At 37.0% G+C, this 22,551-nt stretch overlaps 1 protein-coding gene across 2 annotated transcripts in view; it reads left to right on the top strand.

The window, feature by feature from the left end:
- The window catches only part of LOC309489813 (uncharacterized protein), a 47,917-nt gene extending 34,224 nt beyond the window's left edge, over positions 1-13,693 (top strand). The window contains exons 5-8 of one of the 2 annotated variants that reach the window (XM_082158731.1): positions 5,796-5,832; positions 7,052-7,123; positions 11,185-11,267; positions 12,248-13,693. In XM_082158731.1, coding sequence (XP_082014857.1) covers positions 5,796-5,832; positions 7,052-7,123; positions 11,185-11,267; positions 12,248-12,289 — 234 coding nt within the window. In that variant the 3' untranslated portion in view covers positions 12,290-13,693. Of the gene's footprint in view, positions 1-5,795; positions 5,833-7,051; positions 7,124-10,451; positions 11,060-11,184; positions 11,268-12,247 lie in introns of those variants that run through there. The other variant, XR_014202513.1, reaches the window with a different exon arrangement.
- The last annotated feature ends 8,858 nt before the right edge of the window (positions 13,694-22,551 follow it).

Raw genomic sequence — 22,551 nt, forward strand, 5'->3', positions numbered from 1 at the left:
ATAAAATGCAATTTATTAATTTCCCAAAAAGCTGGCAGGGGAACTTAATATTAGGCTAACTTAATAAAATAATAAAATAAATGTTTTTATGTAAATTCTTGACCAAAGTGTGAACAACGTTCTTGAAACATGAGCAGAATTAATGTCATTTTCATTAAAAATGTTCTCTCGTAATTTGCCACATTGACACACACACACACACACACACACACAAAAAAAATATTAATTACATATTTTTCTTCTTATTTTTCCACTTGCACTTAAATTTGCAGTTTAATGTGGGCGGCTACAATATATATTTATTTTTCATTGCACCTTGAGTCCTTCAACCAAACAAAACTTTACTTTAAAAATATATTTTTTTTGAAATAAAATATCAAATTATTCATTTCCCCCCAAGTTATACAATTTAAGATCATAAAATATATGTTTTGAATTTTGATGCAAATTCTTGACAAAACTTTTAGTGTTTTCATTTTCTTTTAATAAAAGTAAAATATGTGCTATTTTGTGTGTGTGTGTGCCTGTGTGTGTGTGCGTGTGTGTGTGTGCCTGTGTGTGTGTGCCTGTGTGTGTGTGTGTGTGTGTGTGTGTGTGCGTGCGTGTGTGCCTGTGTGTGTGTGCCTGTGTGTGTGTGTGTGTGTGTTTATTTTAAATAAAATACAATTTAGTCATTTCCCAAAAAGCTGCCTTGCAAACTTAATATGATCTCTAAATTATGAAATTATAAAATGTGTGTTTTGATGCAAATTCTTGACAAAAGTTTGTTTTCCAGGATTCTTTGATGAATAAAAAGCGAAAAAGAACAGCATTTATTTAAAATAGAAATCTTTTGTAACAATATAAACTATCGTTCAAAAGTTTGGGGTCAGTGTTTTTTATTATAATTTTTTTTTTTTTAAGAATTAATACTTTTATTTTGAATAAATATTGTTATTTTTTTACTTTTTATTCATCAGTGAATCCTGAGAAAAAAGTATCACAGATTAAAAATATATATATTACGCAGCACAACTGTTTCCAACGTTGATAGTAACTCATCATATTAGAGTGATTTCTGAAGGATCATGTGACACTGAAGACTGGAGTAATGATGCTGAAAATTCTGCTTTGATCACAGGAATAAATTACATTTGACAATATATTCACATAGAAAACAGTTATTTTGAATTGTAATAATATTTCACAATAATACCGTTTTTTTTTCCTATATATTTTACAGATTTACAAACTTTAAATTATAAAATATAAAAATACAAATTCAGTTTTTTTACATTAATACCCACATCGATTTGATTGTGAAAGGTTTTTTTAATGACTAATTCCCTAATTCTGAGTTCCAGAATTCGTCTCAAATGATTGGCTAAAAGCGAACCGAAATGTCTGTATCAGTGCATCTCTAGTCACTGTACTTAGGTAATGTATGTGGATAATTTGGAGCTCTATCTTCAGTTACTTGTTGGTTATTGAAGCGGTCTTGGCCTCCCGGTTCATCACGAGCTCAGTTTAGTCACGTCCCCCGTGGAGAACACAAAGGATGTAATTGCTTTAGCTTGAGCTCAATTGCTCCAATTTGAGGCAGTCTTACACGCCAGTCAGCTGTGTGTGCGAGCGCCGTGCCAAGAAGCGCCGCGGATTACCCGCTTCTGTGCAATGCCCAAGCCCAAAAATGCCACATAAATTCGATTTGTTTAAGACGGAGGCTTGTGGCTTTTAAATTCAGCACAAATTGCAGCAGTCTAGTGTCTTTTAAAGCCTATTATTGTGTCTTGCGCTAATGGTACATGTAGAGCCGCTATAATGGCACTTCGGTACTTGACCATGATCTCTCGTGTCAGTTTGAGGTTTTGTCTTTCACGCTGAGGGTCACGGTGATGATTAGGACAAACTGTTTGGGACACAGATGGTCCCTGTGGATGGATGGACATCTGTCCATTTACATCTTCTGTTTTTAGAAAGTTGGATGCATTACATCGTTTCAGCACGTTACACCCTTCCACGCAAAATCCCAAAGCTTAAAGTCCGCCGTAGTCGATCATTTTATCCCTTAAAACTCACCAAAATGACACATTTAAAAAATTTTTCCATGCCTTATAATATCTTGAATGTAACTCGACACCCTCGCCTCATTTAGTATTTGCGGTTCTATGAATATGCAAATGAGCCCCGCCTCCACTCACTCACTCACTCAGCTCAGAGATCCACTGGTTGACGATCACACGTTGATCTGATTGGTTACAAGGTAGTTTGTGATGTCAGAAACACCAGCGATTTCAAAGCGTGTTTTTGAGACTGTCTTTGGTTCACTGCAGTTTTAAGGAGGAAATACTCAGCAATGCTGTCGACTTATGAATTTACACATGGTTTGTCTTAAAGCATATTAAAAACACCACATAGACACACAAACAACATCAAATATTGAAATCAGAATGGGTACATTAATGCATGTTCCTGGTCTTGCTGTGAATGAATTATCTATGCACATTCCTTTAACGATTTCTGATAGTCCTGACCTTAGGTAACTTGGCAACTACATGTCAACTAGCAGTCAATAGAGTATGATTAGACTTAATATCTGCTAACTCTTTATTTTGATCCACAACAGACATTCTACTGCCTTAAAGTAACTTTGCAACTACATGTCAACTTATTCTACTAACACTAACAGTACTAATACTCGACTGAGAGTTCAGACTACATGATTATGTGATTTTGACTCCTAAATTCTCATTGTGTTTTGGATATGAAACATGTCAGGCTACACGTTGCTCCCCGACCAATCATCGCTCACCGTGCATGAGATCATCGAGAAGGCGGAGCTAGAGAATGACTTTTAGAAACAAGAGCGTAAACAAACTGGTTTCTGAAGCGGCGTGTTTTATTCTGGCTGTCTTGTCATCGGAAAAGCACAAAAAAGGAAAAACGTCGGTCATCATCCACTGTTACACACTACTATATGAGATAAAACCATTAAACATTTTCTTCTGTTTCTCTGAGTGAGTTCATGTAGTGTAACAGCGCAGCGCTTCTGGGTTGTACGTCAGAACGAAGGCTCACTATTGGCCAGCATCACACACATGACCAGCGTCGGCCAATAGTGAGCCTCCGTTCTGACGTACAACCCAGAAGCGCTGCGCTGTTACACTACGTGAACTCACTCAGAGAAACAGAAGAAAATGAAGAGTTGAATAAAGTCGTTATTTTTGTTCGTTTTTTGCGCAAAAAAAGTATTCTCGGCGCTTGATAAACTTAAGGTTGAGTCACTGTAGTCACTTGGACTATTTTAACGATGTCTTTACTAACTTTTCTGGGATGGCAGATATCGATTACCTAGAAGCCTATGGAGGAGTGAGACAGCTCTCAGATTTCATCAAAAATATCTTAATTTGTGTTCCGAAGATCAACGAAAGTCTTACGGGGAACAACATGAGGGAGAGTAATTACTGACAGAATTTTCACTTTTGGGTGAACTAACCCTTTAATTCTTGCACCTCGACACTCATTGTCCTTTACGAATCACCACGACACGATTTCACCCAAAATCGGGCTGATATCATGTAGTCTGAACCCGGCATTAGTGGACATCTAGTTGCAAAGTTACTTCTAGTTAGTAGAATGTCTAAAGTGGACCATCGAAATAAAGTTTTACCCAGTCGACTGCAAATATGCGTTCACGTCTAGTGCAATTTTTTGATAAAAACGCCCACTTTTCACCATCAAACCAAATCCCAAACGATAAAATCCACACAAAAAATTCCCAGTTGAATATTCTGTAGGCCTAAATGACACATTTCAGAAGTAAAACGGGTTACAGATGCCGTTTCATGTTGACTTTAAACACTTTCAAACATCTCTTCTGCACCAAGAACGGCTGGTGTGAGGAGATTTCCCACAAGGCATTTCTTATGAATGAGAGTTTCAGTTCCATTAGAGCTGCTGTGAAACATTATCAGCCTCTTGAGTTTCAGAACTTTAACGTGATAAACTTACCGTCCATGTCATAACCTCGTGTAAATCATCACACGGGGATGTGAAGGATGTGTTTAATCAGGTTTACCTAAGAGTTGCAAATTTAACCACCATAATCTTTCTTTCTCCCCTGTCCTGGCTGGTTTTCACCCCCCCAAAAAAACAAGATAAACCTCAAATGCACAGCAATCTATACTGCAAACGGATGCGACGGGAAAGAAATGTGTCATAAAGCGGCGTCCATATCTAATGCCCAGGCCTTTTAAAGCAATAAGCGATCTCACGCAGGCTGTTAATGCGATAAGCGATCTTACGCGGGTTGTTAATGCGTGCTAAGAATGAATATATTCCTTTATGAGCCTCCGAAGACTAATTATGCCGCTCTTAAAATGTCACAAACATATGATTACAGCCTTTAGCGCACACAATAAAGATTTGCACTTAATAAAGACCTCACAGCTGCGCTCAGCTGCTCGCCCATAAATCAGGAAAGTTATCGGGAAGTGAAGTGTGGAGGGGAACATGTGAATTCTTTGATTCTCCGCGCTGAGAGAGAGGTTTGGGTTACCGGCATGAAACAATCCGGCAGATTCTCCTCTTTTGGACACACCGTCGGGCGGATAGTTTTAAAGCAAGCACCTACGCCCCCTGTTGTCGCACAAAACGACCCGTTTGTGTGTGTGTGTGTGTGTGTGTGCCTATGACTTGCTTAGATCATGAACATGTCATTGTTTATTAAGCCTCATGTCAGTCCAAACCTGTATGACTGTCTTCGTTGTTTGGATCCCACTGACTTTTCTTCTTACTTCACAGGATTCATTTTAGTGAATCGGTTTGATTGCGCATGTCGACTTGAAACTATTTTATATCTTGCTAAGATGTGATCGTTCCAAATGAAATTTGTCATTTACTCATCCTCACGTCGGTCCAAATCTCTATGACTTTCCGGAAACATTTTTTTTTCATGTTTAAAATAATGACTCATTCGAGGCCTGTGCAGCAAAATGATTCAATAGCTGTTCGTGTGAAACTATACTTTTGCCCATTAAATGTGTTTTGAAATTTAATTTAGTGTGTCTAATTCATGCCACCATCCTAAATGTCAGATACATACTGATAAAAATAAACGATTAATCACTGAATGATAATTTTAAAAGATTACTAACTTAAATGGCTTCATAAGTAGCAGTAAATAAAACCTGTATGACTTTCTTTTTCCATTAAACTAACAAACTAATTGTTGTTTTGGACCCTATTGACTTTTCTTCTTCTTTTGTGTTTCACAGGAGAAAGAAAGTCCTAGCCGTTCAATTTATTTTAGTGATTCGGTGTTTCAACGGTTCATTTTTCAAAACAAAAACAATAATGAAAATACTCAAGCACACAATCTCATTCACAGCAGTGTTTAAATCATTTAAAAGTAGCAAAACTTACTAGTTTAATCAGCAATGCTGTGACAAGTTGTGCCTGCAGCTTTAACACATCATGCAATAACCAAACACAATCCTGAAATATCATACGGGAAAGTTTACTTCAGTGAAATGAAGTGGTTTGAACAGTTTATGATTCACGTGACTCATTTGAAACGATGAACTAGTTGCTGGTTTGTGTTACTTTTAGAGTACATTTATCTATTTCCACCTCCGTTATTGCCAGATACATGATTAAAACAAATTATTAATCATTAAATAATTATTTAATGCTTAAATAGCTTCAATGTAGTCTTAGAAGCCTATAAGCAAAACCTGTATTAATTTCTGTATCCGTTAAACCAAATGTTGTCTGGATCCCACTGACTTTTCTTCTCCTTCTTCTGTGTTTTACAGGAGAAAGAAAGTCAAACCGGTTTGATACGACATGAGGGTGAGTAAATGACTACATTATCCCTGCAAATTATAGGCTCCTAGACTACATTGATGCTATTCAAGTGGGTTATCTTTCTAAATCATTATTCAGTGATTAATAATTAATTTATTTCAGCTAGTTAGTTAATTTGCTCCACATGGACTCAAACGAGTCAGTGAATCACGAACTGTTCAAACAAAACTGATTCACTAAAATGAATTGAACTTTCCCACATGATATTTTAGGATGCATGTCAAAATAGAGCTTGTTCCTGAACATTTTTTGCTGGTTAAACTAGTAGTGTCGCTTTCAAAATAGTTGACACACTGAGATCATGAGTATTTTCGTGCAAATGTGTGTGTGTGTGTGTGTGTGTCGCGTGTCCTTGCACCGGTGCATGTCACAGGAGATGTGAGAGAGGACAGAAATGATGAAACCGGAGACTGCAGACTTCGGCCTGCAGAGATCATATTAGGAGCTGCGACCATCGATCGGTTCTAGCACTTAAATTTCAAGCGTGACAAAACTGTAGGCAAATTAATTGTTCGCCAGAATATTACACATCAGAGTACATTAATCCTCTCCAGAGCCGCACGCCGTATGAATACTAATAGAGCTGCCAGACGCCTCTCCTCTCGTCTGTCCATTCGCTCGTCTGCTCCTCTCTCCTTTTGTTTCCTTCTTATTTCCCGTCCTCATTGTTTTTTCGTCTCTCTCTCTCTCTCTTTCTCTCTCTCTCTCTCGCGCGCGTCTTTTCTCCTTCAATTGCCAGTGACATTAACTGGCAACAGCGTTCATTAATATTCATATATCCTCCCAATACCTGCGGTATCTGCGAGCCGCGCGGCTTCTTTTTGTGATTGAATCGTTTGAAGTGTTTCCTTTTTTAAAAAATAATTGTCTGTAAAATTTGGGAACTGACATTTTAGACTCACTTGTGTCTCATGCTTTATGGGCCTTGGCAGGTATCCGGGCGCTAAATGTATAAATAAATCTGGGATTACACAAGACGACGGAAGAAAGACTTAGGTGAGCTTTCACAGTAGGAACATTATTGCATGTTAAAGTCATAAAATAAAGGCTGTATGTAAAGCGCGTCGCTCGGCCGGTCCGTGTGCTTTCAATTAACATGCGCGAGGTTTACGTGTGTTAAAATAATCCAGTGAAAATACTCGCTCTCACACTTTCATGCTCTCTCTCTCTCTCTCTTTTTGTTTTTTTTCCCTTCTTTTTCCAGAAAGCATCCCGGCTAGTCCAAACATTGGAGCGGTTCTCGTATTTCAGACCCCCACTTTGTCTTCTGTGCCGAGTTCAGTGAGGCTCCCGGTCAGAAATGTACACAAGCCTAATTCGAGTTCGAAGATCTCCGAATAACCCGAAAGGGATCAAATTAAAATTCCAAGACGGGAATATGGGGGTTTGAAAGTGGCCCCTGCTTCTTTAAGCTGGATTTAAGTGATCAAAGTTTCATATGAGGCAGCCATTGGTGGTATTGAGTTACTCTAATGGCTGCCATGTGCTCCTGCCGACGGGCCGATCCACGGGCGTCTCCAGGGTGTCAGGCACAAGACAGTTGTAAAAAGAGGCTTTACAATGGGAGAGCGGGATCGGCTAAAACCAGATGCCTCGTGCACTTTCAGACCTCGTGCATTTTTTTCCGAATTAGCTCCAGATTTTTGGAGGAGCGTCGTGCACGGAGCATCTCTCAAGACCGTGCCAGCCGACAGCGTTCCCCCTCTCCATCGCGCTTATTTACTGATGCGTGGCTTCCCCATTCCCACTAAACTGCAGGAGACACAAGTGACAATAAAAGTCAAACACTCGGTGGTTGCCGGAGTCCTGGCTGGTTATTAGTATGTAAATGAAATCATCACAGCTGTTGTATGCGCGGAGAGGGGGAGAGCGGAGACAACGAACCCTGCATTCTGATGCTGTCTCCTGAACAACCATCAGGCCTGGCCACCTCTTCCACACCCTGCAGTCAAGCAATAATGCATGCACAAATGCTTTTATGCATGCAATTACATTATGGATAAAGTATAGTGTACACATATACAGGTTAATTAGCAAAGCGGCTGGGATTGCTTTCGTTCAGTGCACAGAGAATGCCTGTAGATGTGCTTTGCAGTCGCAAAAGCTTTATGGAAATGAAATAATTAGTACTTGGGTATGTTTAAAACTGATTTAGATCTAGCCAAAATCAAGGCATTGTTTTGTAGGATAAGTTGAGGAAAAGCTTTACATTTGAATCAAAGTTTCCTCTAAACTAGTCTTTGTAAAAACAGACTGTAAAAAATCAGGCACATATAATTGACATTTATGTTATGTTGTTTAAAATATTTTTTTAAAATATATTTATATTTTTCATTTACGTGTACATATATTAATCTTATATATTTTATCTAAATGTATATTTTTAGCAGGTACTTATATTTATTTAGAAATCTTTGTAAAAAATAAATCAGGCACATACAATTTACATTTATATTATATGGTTTAATTTTTTCAAAATATATTTTTATTTTTATTTTACGTGTACATATATTAATCTTATATATTTTATATAAATGTAGGCTATATTTTTAGCAGGTACTTATATTTATTTAGCAGTCTTTGTAAAAAATTTGCATAAAATTTACATTTATATTGATTAATTATTTACATTTTTTATATTTTAATTAATACATATATACATTTTATATCTTTTTTTAAATTTATATTTTAGCAGGTACTTTTATTTTTTTAGGGGTCTTTTTCTGTAATAAAATAATTTACATTTATATATTAATAAATAATAATACTTTTAATTTACATTTACATTGTTTATAATATATTTTATGCAAAGCAACCTACAAATGAATAATACAACAAAGCGAGAAATGAGAAAATTCTTTCTCATATCCCAGTATAATATACAATTTTTATAGTTTTTTTCTTATTATTGTATTGTTACACAATAGTTATTTGTATCAGCATCCCAACTAGCCCGACACAGAAACATCAGATCAGCCAATAGGGTGAGCTTTGGGGCGGGGCTACCTGCAGGTCCGACCAATGGCAGAAGGGGAGAGTGTTCAGGGACACATATTTGAAAATGTCATTATTTTTGCAATTACATTTGGGTCATATTTGACTTATTTCAATACGCAGCATGTATATGCTCGCATGCAAATCATGAGAACAACATCAAACTTTACCATTATGAGAAAATGCATTGCATCAGTGCGAATATTTCACGTTTTCATTTGAACGAGTCAAGAACATGCAGTATGGGGTTTGATTTAAAGCTGTGATTTAAACTTTGAGCATGTAAACTCTCAAATTCCAGGCACAAATCATTTTCTTATTTATTTTTCCAAAGGATAATATTATGAGAAAACTCACATTTTTTCCCAGACAGTAAACAAAAGCATTCCCCCCAAAAACTGATTTCTGCCGCAGATGAAACATAGACGGGGCGTTAGACGCTGCCAAATCTCCGGCTGAAATTGTTTCCATATCTGCGCCATGTATTCAATGCCCATCTGCCCGAACTCCTGCACATACCGCCAGCAAAAACACAATGAGTAATTCTCTCCAAACATAGACATAAAACCTGCCATTCCCGCTCCATCAACCCTATACGCAAAAAAAAAAAAAAAAATGTTGGAAAGAACGTAAAAAAATATCTAGTTTCGGATCATCCACTTGAGAATACTAATTAGGCCGCCATTGTGGAAAATGTTACTCAAGGCTTTGATCAAACATCACGGGTCGAAGTCTCAGCATCAGATGTGTTCAACTTTAAGTCCAAACAAATCCAGGAAAGAGCTTTCAATCTAAATAAAGAACTGTTTTTCAGCTCGGCCCGCCTCTGCCTGGTAAATAAATAATGCTCTACGATATAGACGACAGGCAAAATGTCAGATTGTCTGCTATTTAAATGCATAGAGGTGTGATGAGTGAAACATATGGGAGATTTGAGAGCTAGCAGCGGTTTCTGATCAAACCAGCCGTTACGGTGTGTAGTGTGCATTTTGGCTGCTTTTGACATAGTAATCCGACGGGTTTTATGTAAAAATATGCTAAGATAGCATCACGGTGCATCTGTATCACTTCGTCTGCCACGTTTCATTAAGCTAAATTTTATGACGTGTGCTCTTTAAGTCTGAGAATTTATGGATAGATGTCTCTCGAAATTCCATCACGTCGACGGCATTGCTCTTCATTCGCAGCGGGGTGTGTTTAACGCCCGCGCTCTCCATCCCTGTGTAACTTCCCAGCGAGCTTACGGACGCACTCTTCCTCAACTTCATCATAAAGATGACTTGATTTAGCATGCGTTTACATAAGCTCTAATGTTTAATTGCCTGCAGTGAGTGAACTCGCATGCAAAGCGTGAAGTAAAGCGTGTTCTCGTGGCCTGAATTGTTTGATACCGAGAGGTTACAGAGTGTGGAGCTTTGTTTGTTCGCCTCACCTTCCCTCCTACACTCACTGTCTCCCCCTGTGATTAAAAAACATCATCAGCATCTCATTAGCACTGATTTGCATAGTAACAGCATGAATATTGTGAGTGTGTTTCTGGGGGTAGGGGTAACTTAATGAATGCGACAGCCTCTTCTGTTTAACTAATTTTTTGCCTCATCCATATTCAGATGACTCTTGGAATCAGACAGCGGTTAAAGTTTCTCGCTGAAGACATGCAGACGTGATCGCACCTGATTCCTGAACCCAGAGGAGAATTTTATAGCGCTCAGATGTTGCTCTTTCGACACTCGGGAGACTTGAAGGCATCTTGAAATTTACATTATTTACTTTTTAAATGCGTGTTGGTGGTCTGATTGTGCATGATTCATCAGTACACGTTCTTAAGGAAAAAAAAAAGGTTTGTCACTTTACGCCACGTTACGGATGTAAAATGGTTGTGAATGGCATATCGTGTTTAAAAATCCGTGGGGAAAAAAATAAAAATACACACAGATATTGATTGATCACAGACTTTGGTGTCTTGATATATGCGAGTACAATGTGAGACGTTGTTGAGGCTCTGGAGGAGATGCATGTGAGATTAGTGTTGGTTTTATGATTTAAATCAATCGATTTAATCTTATTGCTGTCATTTGTGATTTTTGTTTGTTATAGGAAAACCTTTTCAATCTGTATTGCTCAAATGTTGCTCATTCATAGCTCAAATTGACCCAATGGAGATCCTAGTTATGTTTCATGTACGTATCAACTTTGTTTCAAATGTTTACCCTTAAATGACTTGGGTAAAATACAAATACACACAGTTGTGGAGTTCATAGTGAGATCGATCACACTTTGGTTTTATGATTTAAATCAATCGATTTACTCATTGCTGTCATTTGTGATTTTTCTTTATTACAGGAAAGCCTTTGCAATCTGTATTGCTCAAATGTTGCTCATTCATAGCTCAAATTGACCTAATGGAGATCCCAGTTATGTTTCATGTAAGTATCAACTTTGTTTCAAATGTTTACCCTTAAATGACTTGGGTAAAATACAAATACACACAGTTGTTGAGTTCATAGTGAGATCGATCACACTTTGGTGTCTTGATAAATGTGAGTACAAATTGAGATGTTGATGAAGGAGATGCATGTGAGATTATTGATGGTTTTAAGATTTAAATCTCTCGATTTATTCTCATTGCTGTCATTTGTGATATTTCTTTATTACAGGAAACTTTTCCAATCTGTATTGCTCAAATGTTGCTCATTCATAGCTCAAAACACCTAATGGAGATTCTAGTGTCAACTTTGTTTCAGATGTTTACCATAAATGACTTACGTAAAATAAAATACGAGTCAGTTGTTGAGTTCATATTGATATGAAAGTACAGTTTGGGAAGTTGCTGAGATCTCTTTTGAGTCTCTGAAGGAGATGCATGTGAGATTACTGTTGGTTTTATGATTTAAGTCTCTCAATTTAATCTCATTGCTGTCATTTGTGATATTCCTTTATTACAGGAAACTTTTCCAATCTGTATTGCTCAAATGTTGCTCATTCATAGCTCAAAAGACCTAATGGAGATCCTAGTTATGTTTCAGTTAAGTATCAACCTTGTGTCAGATGTTTCACATAAAATGACTTGGGTAAAATAAAATGAGACTCAAATATGACTGAGACGTTGCTGAGATCTCTTTTGAGTCTCTGGAGGAAATGCATGTGAGATTAGTGTTGGTTTTATGATGCAAGTTTAAATTTAATCTCATCGCTGTCATTTGTGATATCCCTTTATTACAGGAAACTTTTGAAACTGTATTGCTCAAATGTTGCTCATCCATAGCTCAAATGACCTAAAGGAGATCCTAGTTATGTTTGTATCAGTTTTGTTTCAGATGAGTCAATAATCAAGCTATAAAAGCAACGTGGAAAGAGTAGAGCAGTTCACGTTCACGAGATGTTGACGTTGAGATCTTCTGTGCAGGTGCCATTCTGCTTTGGCACTTTCTTTGCGCCGGCCACATGATGGATGACGCCAGCGAATTGCAGCATGCAGTATTTTCCCGCAGTTGATTGCAAACTGACTCCGGGTAACATAATTATTTACACTGACACAATAATGTAAAATGATTAACATCCGCTCATATTCACGCCGGTATAAATCACCAGCCCACGTTGGGGTTCATCGTTCGGCGTCTCGCCCTCAGATTGGACGCTGGCCAGATAAGAGGAATATTAATCGTGAAGATATGCCGCATGGTCGTTTAAAACTTCGAGAAAAGAGAGGCCCTGGCAGAGTCTTTGGCAGAGCGATGGCTTCTGGCTCCGGCGGGCACCGCTCAAGATGGATTACCACCCGACTCCTCAACATAGATGTCCTACCTGTGCATGAAATAGGGCTTGACCGGCCAACGTCCACTTTTTCTACCCCTTTCTCCCCCAAAAAGAGAATTACTGCTGGGAGGCTCTGGACAATTTTATGTAGGGCTGGAGAACAAAAATCAATATTTAATTATCTGTGAGCGTTTGGTGTCACTACATCTTTAGATCTGTAGGGTGGAGTGGACAGGGTCACCGGGCCGGTAAGTGAGTCCGTCAGTGACGAGGCCGTCTCATCCCAAGGCTCCGATTGGCCTGTCTTCAATCACCACAGGAGCCATGACTGACAAGTCATTTATACGTCCACCTGCGTGTTTGGAGAAGGCCACCTTAAGAATGAGCCTGCGTGACGTGCGTACAGTACGCTTGAAGTTAAATATGGTTTTGACCTATGGGAAATATGGCTTAAACACCCCACCTAGAGGCGGGATGGGACACTTGCCGGGATGGTGGGTGGAATTCAGTTCATGCTACTGGTTATTATCTGATTATTGCACATTTTTATCAGTTAAGATCTTCATTTTCTTACACTACATTTGATTAGTGAGCTAGAAGTAATGGAGAATGTCATTATTTGCTATTTGTTTCTTTATTTTATGTCATAATTCTGTTTTATATTTTTCAGCACCCTAAAACTTTCCTTCTATTTCCCTGTTTAAATACAGTAAACAAACATGTGATCATCGACTTCATCTTTTGTGACTTATTTGACATGCTTGAATGTAGTTGCATAGCATGTGGATTCATTTAAATAAGAAAATATCAAGGCATAATAGTGATAATTCTTTGATTATTTCCCGTTTTCATTTGAATTTGGGGAAAAAAGCATTCTAGCACAGTTATAATCAATTTGATGTACTATGTCAGTGCAAGATCAGAGAGAAAATGTTTCTGCTTTGCATTTTCCTAATGAAATGGAATTTTTTATTTGATTTTTCATATTAAATATTTATTCTTTATTTTATGTCATAACTTTCTTTATTTTACATTTTTCATTTTGAGTTTACATTAAAAGATATCTGACTTACAATCTGTTGTAATTTATTAAACACTCTAGCGTGTGAATTTATTTTAGTAGAGAAAGAGCACAGCATAATACTGATAATTCTTTGATTATTGAGTTTTCATGTGAATTTTAAAACATTTCAGAAGTTGCGATCTTTCTTTCTTTCTTTCTTTCTTTCTTTCTTTCTTTCTTTCTTTCTTTCTTTCTTTCTTTCTTTCTTTCTTTCTTTCTTTCCATTTGAGTAATGACCTAAATAGTCCAGAATTTTAAACACTTATTCTTTATTTGTGTCATAACTTTCTGTTTTTTATTTTTTAAATTTTTCAAAATCATAAACCTTGTTTATTTCTGTGTTTTAAATTTTAAATCATAGACTTCTTATATCTAAATTATACAACACACTGGTTTGTAGTTTCATAGCATGTGAATTCATTTTAATATACATAGAGCAGCATAATATGACAATTCTTTATTTTCGATTTTCCCATTTAAAAACATCTCAGTGCTGTTATGATCCGTCTATTATGATTTATTTAACATATCTTATGGTATCTTCGAGCATACCAAAAATATCTGCCAGCCACCAGCGTAAAAATCCATTATGGCTTAATAATAGATATAATGGAGATGAAGGCAATTAAAAAATTTCATAGAGGCCTGACTCTTGTGATAAACGTACAATCCGTTTGAATCCGTTCATTTGGCTAATGATTTCTTAGGAAGAGAAAATGAACTTGGAATGCAAGGGTCAAACTGGAAACGCTTGAACTCCTGTAATTACTGACCGCGATTCTTTCACGAAAGTAGTTCAGGGACAGACTCTTTTCCCAGAGCTTCGTAAGAGACAGTTCTGTACCTCTTTTCCCCGAATGTCCTTTGCACTCGGAGTTAGAGGACACAGAATTGGGACCCTTCTTGAGTTTAATGGTAGCGCACAGCCAATCGATACACTTCAGCTACAAAGGAACAGTTGAGGGACCAAAGGCCCAAACACATTACACGCTGGTCAAGGCCAATAGCAATCTGATGTTGAGGTTAGAAAAACACGCTAGAACTGTTAGCCTCCAGTTGCTCAGGCGGGCCGCTCCGGTAGACCAATCTGTCTTTGATTTGCCATTGTTACAGTTCAACTCCCAGTACGGGGCGGAACGTGAATAAGATGTAAAAACAGTATTGAAAAGTCTTTGTGTTAAAGCATCAATTAGCCTAGAGCTAACTGCTAACTTGTGGGCTATTTGCAGAATGGAAAATTGAAAATATAAGGTCATGCATTATGTGTGGATGTAAGGTCAGGATCATTCAGTGTCTAATGCAGTGTGCTTTGGTTGGCTAAAATCAGAATTGAATACTAGCTTAGGCTATACTCTGCAGTATACACTGTATACTGTGTACAGTGTGTTTTTTTTTTAGCATTTGGCAGCCTAAGTTAAAGGTATAGCGGAGGATCTTTCCAAATTTTAGATAAGACCCGCCCTCTCCACTTTTTGAAAAGTTTGATTGATTCACCAGAATGATTGACAATTAGGAGGACCAATAGTTTAGACTACCCACCAGGAAGTAAAACATCCTCCGCTATACCTTTAAGAAAATTGTTAACTTCTGGTTTCATTCAGAAAGCTGTAAATGTGGTCAGGTCCAGTGCATGCATTCTGCAATACAGTATACAGTTAAAGACTTTAGATATAGTAAGACGGTGTACTCATATTATGGGAGAAAGTGCAACGCGAAATATGGCAGAGTCCTGCCTTCTAAATAAAAGAGCCAATCACTGATCGGTAAACTCATTGTGTTGCACTAGAGCGCAACAGTCGGAAAAACTCCATTCATTTTCTCCATAAGGCAATACATTTTTAGCAATAACTTATAAACCTTGAAAGACAGCACTATTGTGAGCTACGAGGTTGTTAATCGATGGTATTTGCTTCTGTTGAAGCCGTCAGCCTGTGTTATTTCAGATTACGTTGAACAGAGGAATTCCTGGTTAAAAACTACATTACCCATGATGCTGTGCAGAAGATTACACTAATCAGAGAGTAATGAAAATAACTCTTTACCTCCGCCCACTCTCACGAAGAGCCGATCTCTCCATGCTTTCAAAATTCTGAAATGTTTGTATATATGCAAATTTTGCAAAAAACTTTAAATATATTGTTTTACACATTTGTATCAACATTTGATAAATTAGTAGTTTTATATGTCTCCATCATTTTTAATTCGCTTGTGCTGTTTGCAAAGCTTCATGGGATTGTAGTTCTTTCCCTCACTAAAGCCGTTAAGCACACAGTCTTTGTCTTTTTGTCAGATTTTCAAAAGCTTTTTTGTTTCAATTCAAAGCCTTGGTTCATGGATTATAACTCTTTAACGAAGACTTATCAGGAACTAGCGCTGCTGAAAAAAGGGGGCGGGGACTGTTGAACTCCATTTGGCAGAATAAGTCCCGCCCTCTAAAAAGCCAATCGCTGATTGGTTCATTCATCGTGTCACTCCAGCTGCTATTAGAAAGTCTGTTTGGTATAGAAACAGTTTTTGGCTGCGTCTGAAGTCGAATACTCTCTTCAGTAGGTACTTATTTTTAATAAGTAATTACTTACAACTGTTCATCAAAAAAAAAACATTCTATATAGTATGAATGTGTGTACTATGAATGTAATCTGGACGCACTACATCTGCCATGTTGTCATTGTCACGTGACCTACCAGCGTCAGTTGCGTCGCTTCATTGTCATTCACAAATCCTCATGGGATAGTAAAGTGTCCATCAGATGCACTCTTCAGAATATCGCCAGAGGAAGTAGGTCATCTGGGTACTTTTTGCCTACTTGTATGAGTACTGTGAATTCAGACATACTTCTTTTGTCGCATACTACTATATAATAGCGATCTTGGATGCTGTCAGTGGATCTATATAAGCCTTTTAACACTATTTGAGCATAAGAAACAACATTTATGAGATAGTTGTTGTCAGATTTCATTGGTGATTTCAAATATGAAAAGTAATCATAAGCTTGGCTTGGTCCTTTTGACATGGTGTTTGGCTTTTAAACATAACTTCTCTCCTCACTCATTTTTTATTTGGAATAATAAGTATATCACACACCAAAGAAATGTTTTAGTTTTTAGACATTTGTTTGAGTCTGATATATTATTAGTTGGTCATTTGTTGAATTCTGATGGTCAGTTTTTGAGTATTACTAAACTATATCTGAAATTTAAGTGTAATATTTCTGTTAAAGAGTATTGAATTTGTCATGAATTCTATTTCTGCCTAATTTTGATCTCTATTCAGAAATCAGGGCACTTGGTGTAACACTGTAGGAAGCAAAGTCTCCAAACATTTGTTTTTAGATAAACTTGATTTAATTAATGATAAATGCAGTAACCAGTCGATTATATCTCTTCTTGTTAATATCTCTTCTCCTCCATCTTAATTTGTTTGGGTTCATATGTTTCCCTCATTTGAGTGGGAACATTTTTGGGGAGTTCTTAGTCGGTATTGTGTAACAAATAAAACCAAAGAAGTGTAATTTAAAATTGCTCACAGAATATATCCTGTGAAAGACACATTAGAGCGTTTTCACTTGGATATTGATTACAATTTCTGTTTTTGTAATTGTGAAAGAGAGATTATTGTGCACTTCTTTCCTGAATGTCCCTGTTCATCAATCTTTTGGTATGAGATGTCTCAACTTCTAGGTGTTAAAATGAACTGCAGCCTAGTCTTGAATTTGTCATCTGTCTTACTTCATACAAACGAATATGACTTTTCCAAAATAAAAATATATGTTATTGATTTGTGTTTGTTATTAGGACAATTTTATATTCATCTAACTAAATGGAGTAACTCAAAACCCAAGTTTGCTCATTTTAAAGCAGCCTTCAAAATGTATTTAAAGTCTGTAAAGTATTTTTTAAAAGCCCAAATATCTATATCCCTGCTAAATTAATTTAACTTGTTTGTGATGCCCTTTATTTTTAAGTTCCTTTTTTTTTTTTTTTTTTTTTTTATACTTACAAAATGTGAAAATGTGTCGAAGAAATGTGTCAAAATTTGTAATTTTGAAAAAGTAAGGAACTTTGATACAATGCAGTGTGATTTGGTCATCGGAATACTAGCTTATTATACACTGTGAACTATTTTTTTATAAAACACTATGAAACAATGCGCAATATGTAGTGAGAAACATTTCCATTAGCAGTATGCCATACATTTGGCAGCCATTAAGTCAAGAAAAGCATGTTAAAATCAAAAAATCAAAAGAATCCTGTGTGATCGTGTCAAATGCAGTGTGATTCAGAACTGAACACTAGCTTACGGTTTACTAAATACTCTATACCACATACTATGTTTAAAAATACTATGAAACTGTGCAGTTTTCAATGATTAACCCTTTGATTCACAGTATTGTTGTCACATGCCCAGTTATCGCCTACATCGCATCTGTGTAGAAATGTCAAAACATGTGGTATAGCCTAAGTAGAGATGTTAAAATCACAGTTGACATCACTTCCTGTTGAAATAGAAGGTCAGGTCATAAAGCACATACACTACTACAGTATTCCTCTCACAGGCGTGGTGTGAACGGATGAAATGGATGTGTGAGAGCCAGGCAGTTCCAGCAGATGAGCAGTCTCCTCTGGTAATGCTTACCCTTGCAAGTTCAACCCAAATTAAGTGCCTCATCTTCATTGCTGGCTGTAAGGCGATTGATTTGTCCCTTTTAATCAATTTATTTAATTAGTCATACATTCAGCTCTTAACATGCACTGCCTTTCTCCTCGTCTCGTCTTCGCTTGTGGGTCTCTGGAGATTATCGGGGAAATTATCCAGCAACCCCCACCAATGGAGAGCCGATAAACAAAAGTCTATTAAGGCCCCGCCAGTGTTTAAAGATCATGCGCTAATCGATTATTAGGCTATTATTTTACTGACAATGTGAAAAAAAAAAAAAAGGACAGATTCTGCTTCAAATTAGACAACCGTCTGATGGAGTTGCTGAAATGCAAACATTTGGTGGCATTGAACTGTTCGCTAATGGTTTGTTTTGATGCGAGCAGTGATTGGTTTACAGCGCTGTCGTCGCCGCACAGATGGTCGATGTATTAAAAGTTCGTGAATTAAAAGCATCATTCATCGTACAGATGTGCCATGGATTAAATTAGCATTGTACCTACAGTTTCAAACGCTAGTGTTTCTGAAAAGCTAAAGGATTTAAATGCACATAATTTGCATTTCCAGAAGTACCTTTGGTATTGTAAAATGTTTATATATATATATATATATATATATATATATATATATATATATAATCAATAATAAATAAATATGTATTATAAATATTTTTTTATTTATAATAAAATATAAATGATAAATAAAAATGTATGACAAAATAATATGTAATGTAATATATGCATATATAATGTATTAAATTATATTTTTATTTTAAATTTATAATAAAATATAAATAATTAATAATCAATAAATGTATTATATATATATATAAATATTTACACATATATTTTTTTATTATAAATGAAAAATATTTATAATACATATTTGTATTATTTATTTATTATTGATTACATTTTTTATTATTATTATTATTTGCCCTTACAATAATAGCCACTACTATGATAAGGTGTTGTGGATGTTGCAAAAATGTTCTGAGAGGGATTTAGCATGTTGCTATGTTAACTTATACGTGTCACAGTGTATTATTTAGGTTTAAGGCTTTGTTTAATTCATTAACAGTATGAGTGTAAAGTAATAGTGATGCTTGGCAAATGATAATGGAATAAAACATGCATCTTAGGACTGTAAAGCCAAGCATGTGGTCATGAGAAAAGGCTCCTCTGCGTGTGTGTGTGTGTGTGTGTGTGTGTGTGTGTGTGTGTGCATTTCACGGCAGGACTGTGAGCGAGCGCTGAGGGAATTGCACATTTGTTATTCCGGAGGCATATTTGAAGCCCATTTAATCAAGCTGTGATGAGAAAAGATGCAGAAAGGATGAGATGGCCCCTCGCATTGATAGGGTCTGGCCGGGGCAACCGATGAACCACCTGAGGTCTTACCGGCAGACAGGCACGCCAGAATTATGGAAATAGATTCCACTCGACTCATCTCTCGCCTCTCTCTTCAGGTGCTTCTTCCTGGAATGTTAAACAATGGCGTGTTTTAATCTTGCAGGTAGAGCGCAGAGTTCACGAGCTCATGAAAACCGTGACGTGCCTCCGATCTCTGAACCCTCGGAAAGCTGCCGGTCACGCTTCTACATTCACACCGCGGCGAGAGAGAAAGGCCTGAATATGCGGGAATATCTTCTGCACTTAAAGGTGATTTGAGTCATTCATGTTGAAATGCTGTCAGGAAACCTTTTTGATAACACTCATTATTTTTTGCAGTTTCATTTTGTGACCCTATAGGGGGGTGTCACAGAAAACAACACTACAAACTTTGACTTGAAGACTCAAGACTTAAGATTCAAGACTACTGTAGTGAGGGAAAGAACTACAATCCCATGAAGCATTGCATACAGCATAATCAAATTATAAAACTATTGACTAAAGATGTTGATTGAAACGATTTTGATTGATTATTTTACTTTTATTCCAAAATATGCATATATACTAGCCTGGAAATCCAGACCTAAATCTAAAAGATTAATGGTCTGGCGTCGACTAATGAAAATCGGCCAGCTCGAGGGGCGGCACCAAGCATGCATTTGAAAATCTCACGGCACGCAATTGGATAACACTACGACCAATCACAACAATAAACCCAATACGCTTAGCTACCAGCGGAGATAACTGGTAGATTAGACTCTTACCGTATCCGGTCGGCAAAACAGCAAAAACGCCCTTCTTGCAAAGGAAGGATTCGAGCGCCGTCTTCTGTTCCTCTTTTAGATAAAAAGCCAAGTCTAACTCGCTCATTGTAGCGGCCAAAGCCGTTTCAAACAACTGGTGTTCATCCATAGCCATCTTGCAATGTTTACTAATGACTTGGACGTCACAGCGCTGTCGTCATCTTGCCTCTGGCCCGCCTATATCAGATAACCCGATGTGATTGGTGTAGCTCAGATCGAGGGACATATTTAATGAGCATCATTACTCGACACCAGAGTAACTCGCTGAGCAAATTCAACTTGTGCTCTCGCGAGAACTCTGGATTTCCAGGGTACATATATACTAGGATGCATGATATATATCGGCCACCATATCGGTATTGAACGATAAATGTTAAAGGTGGGGTATGTAATTCTCTTTTTTGGCCATTTTTTCAAAATCACTTGAAATCCTATTCCTAACCCACTTACAGCCACTGAGTTAGAAGCACTGAAATGAAAATTAAGCAATTTAATCATCTGTGGAATGGGCAGGACTCGAAAAACTCCAGCCAATCATTTCCAAGACCACCTAGAATCATTGGACAGTAAGTGCGTCAATCAAACGATCGTACCATCCCCCCCCCCCCCCCCTCCCCCTATCCATGTCCATGTTCTTCGGAAAGGAAAGAAGGTAGGACCATTTGAGTTGTGTATTTTCAAAATCTGCTGGCCGTTTTGCAAATCACATACCCCACCTTTATTTTATTTTTTTGTTATCAGCCCATTAAAGAAAATTTGGCTGATATATTAAATCCGATAAATAATGTATTATTTCCTTCAGCTGAGACACTTCAGATGCAACATGATGATTCTGAATTGCTTGAAATATGATTGGAATCACTTCAAAAAAGGAAAATACAGTTCAGTGCAACATGTGCAGCGTAAATCTGTCATATCGGCTAAATAAGATTATAATGAGAACATCATAATTGTGTGTTTGGGACACGGCTTTTAATGGTGAAACTTTTGTTTTTGTAATCAGGCTCTCAAAAATTATATAAAAATGTGGATTTAGATTTATCGGCCAATATATTGGTTATCGGCTTTCAAATATAAAGAATTATCGGTTATCGGTATCGGCCAAAATGTTCAAATATAGGCGCATCCCTAATATTTGAGCAGTTTGATCATATAGTGAGATTGGCTATTACATAATTCATGCGTGTTACATGTCAGATGTGTTTGCAGAATCATGCAATGTAGTTTTTCAGCAGGAAGTCCTCTGTTAAACACGATTATTTAAAAAATTTGTTGAAATAATGTGAACTGATGGCTTCAACACAAACATATACCATCGATTAACAACCTCGTAACTCACTGTACAGCTGTCTTTAGAGGTTTATAAGTTATTTCTCAAAATGAATAGAATTTTTACTTACTGAACTCGACTGTTGCACTTTAATATTTTATACATAAAAATACATATTTTGTTAAATTAACTGAGATATATTAAGCTAGAAGGGCGTTTTTCAACCAGCATGACGTGCATCAGATTTTTGTTTCTGTAAATGCATATACAGTTTATATGTATAGTTTGTATACATATTAGTGTCTGGTTTGGTACTTAAGGATAAACATATTGCAATCATTAAGCTAAACTGGTGTGGTTTGCAAACACAAGCATGACTATTACAATTGCTCATATTAGGGTAACTGATTTTCTTCTAAAAATGTGAACATTTGGTTTTAACAAATACAGTTAAATAATTTCTGCTGATCTGAATTATGAATGATCTGGGCTCTGTTTTTTTCATCTCCTGTTCTCCATACAGGGCATAAGTGCTGAACTAGTATTTATATGTAATGAGATAAAGAACAGCCTCTGTGTGTGTGTGTGTGTGTGTGTGTGTGTGTGTGTGTGTGTGTGTGTGTGTGTGTGTGTGTGTGTGTGTGTGTGTGTGTGTGTGTGTGTGTGTGTGTGTGTGTGTGTGCGCGCGCGTGTGTGTGTGTGCGCGTGTGTGTGTGTGCGTGCGTGTGTGTGGATTCATTCTACTCTGGGTAATAGCAATGCTAATGTGAT

Source organism: Leuciscus leuciscus (assembly GCF_965113295.1).
Source record: "Leuciscus leuciscus genome assembly, chromosome: 24".
Lineage (NCBI taxonomy): Eukaryota > Metazoa > Chordata > Actinopteri > Cypriniformes > Leuciscidae > Leuciscus > Leuciscus leuciscus.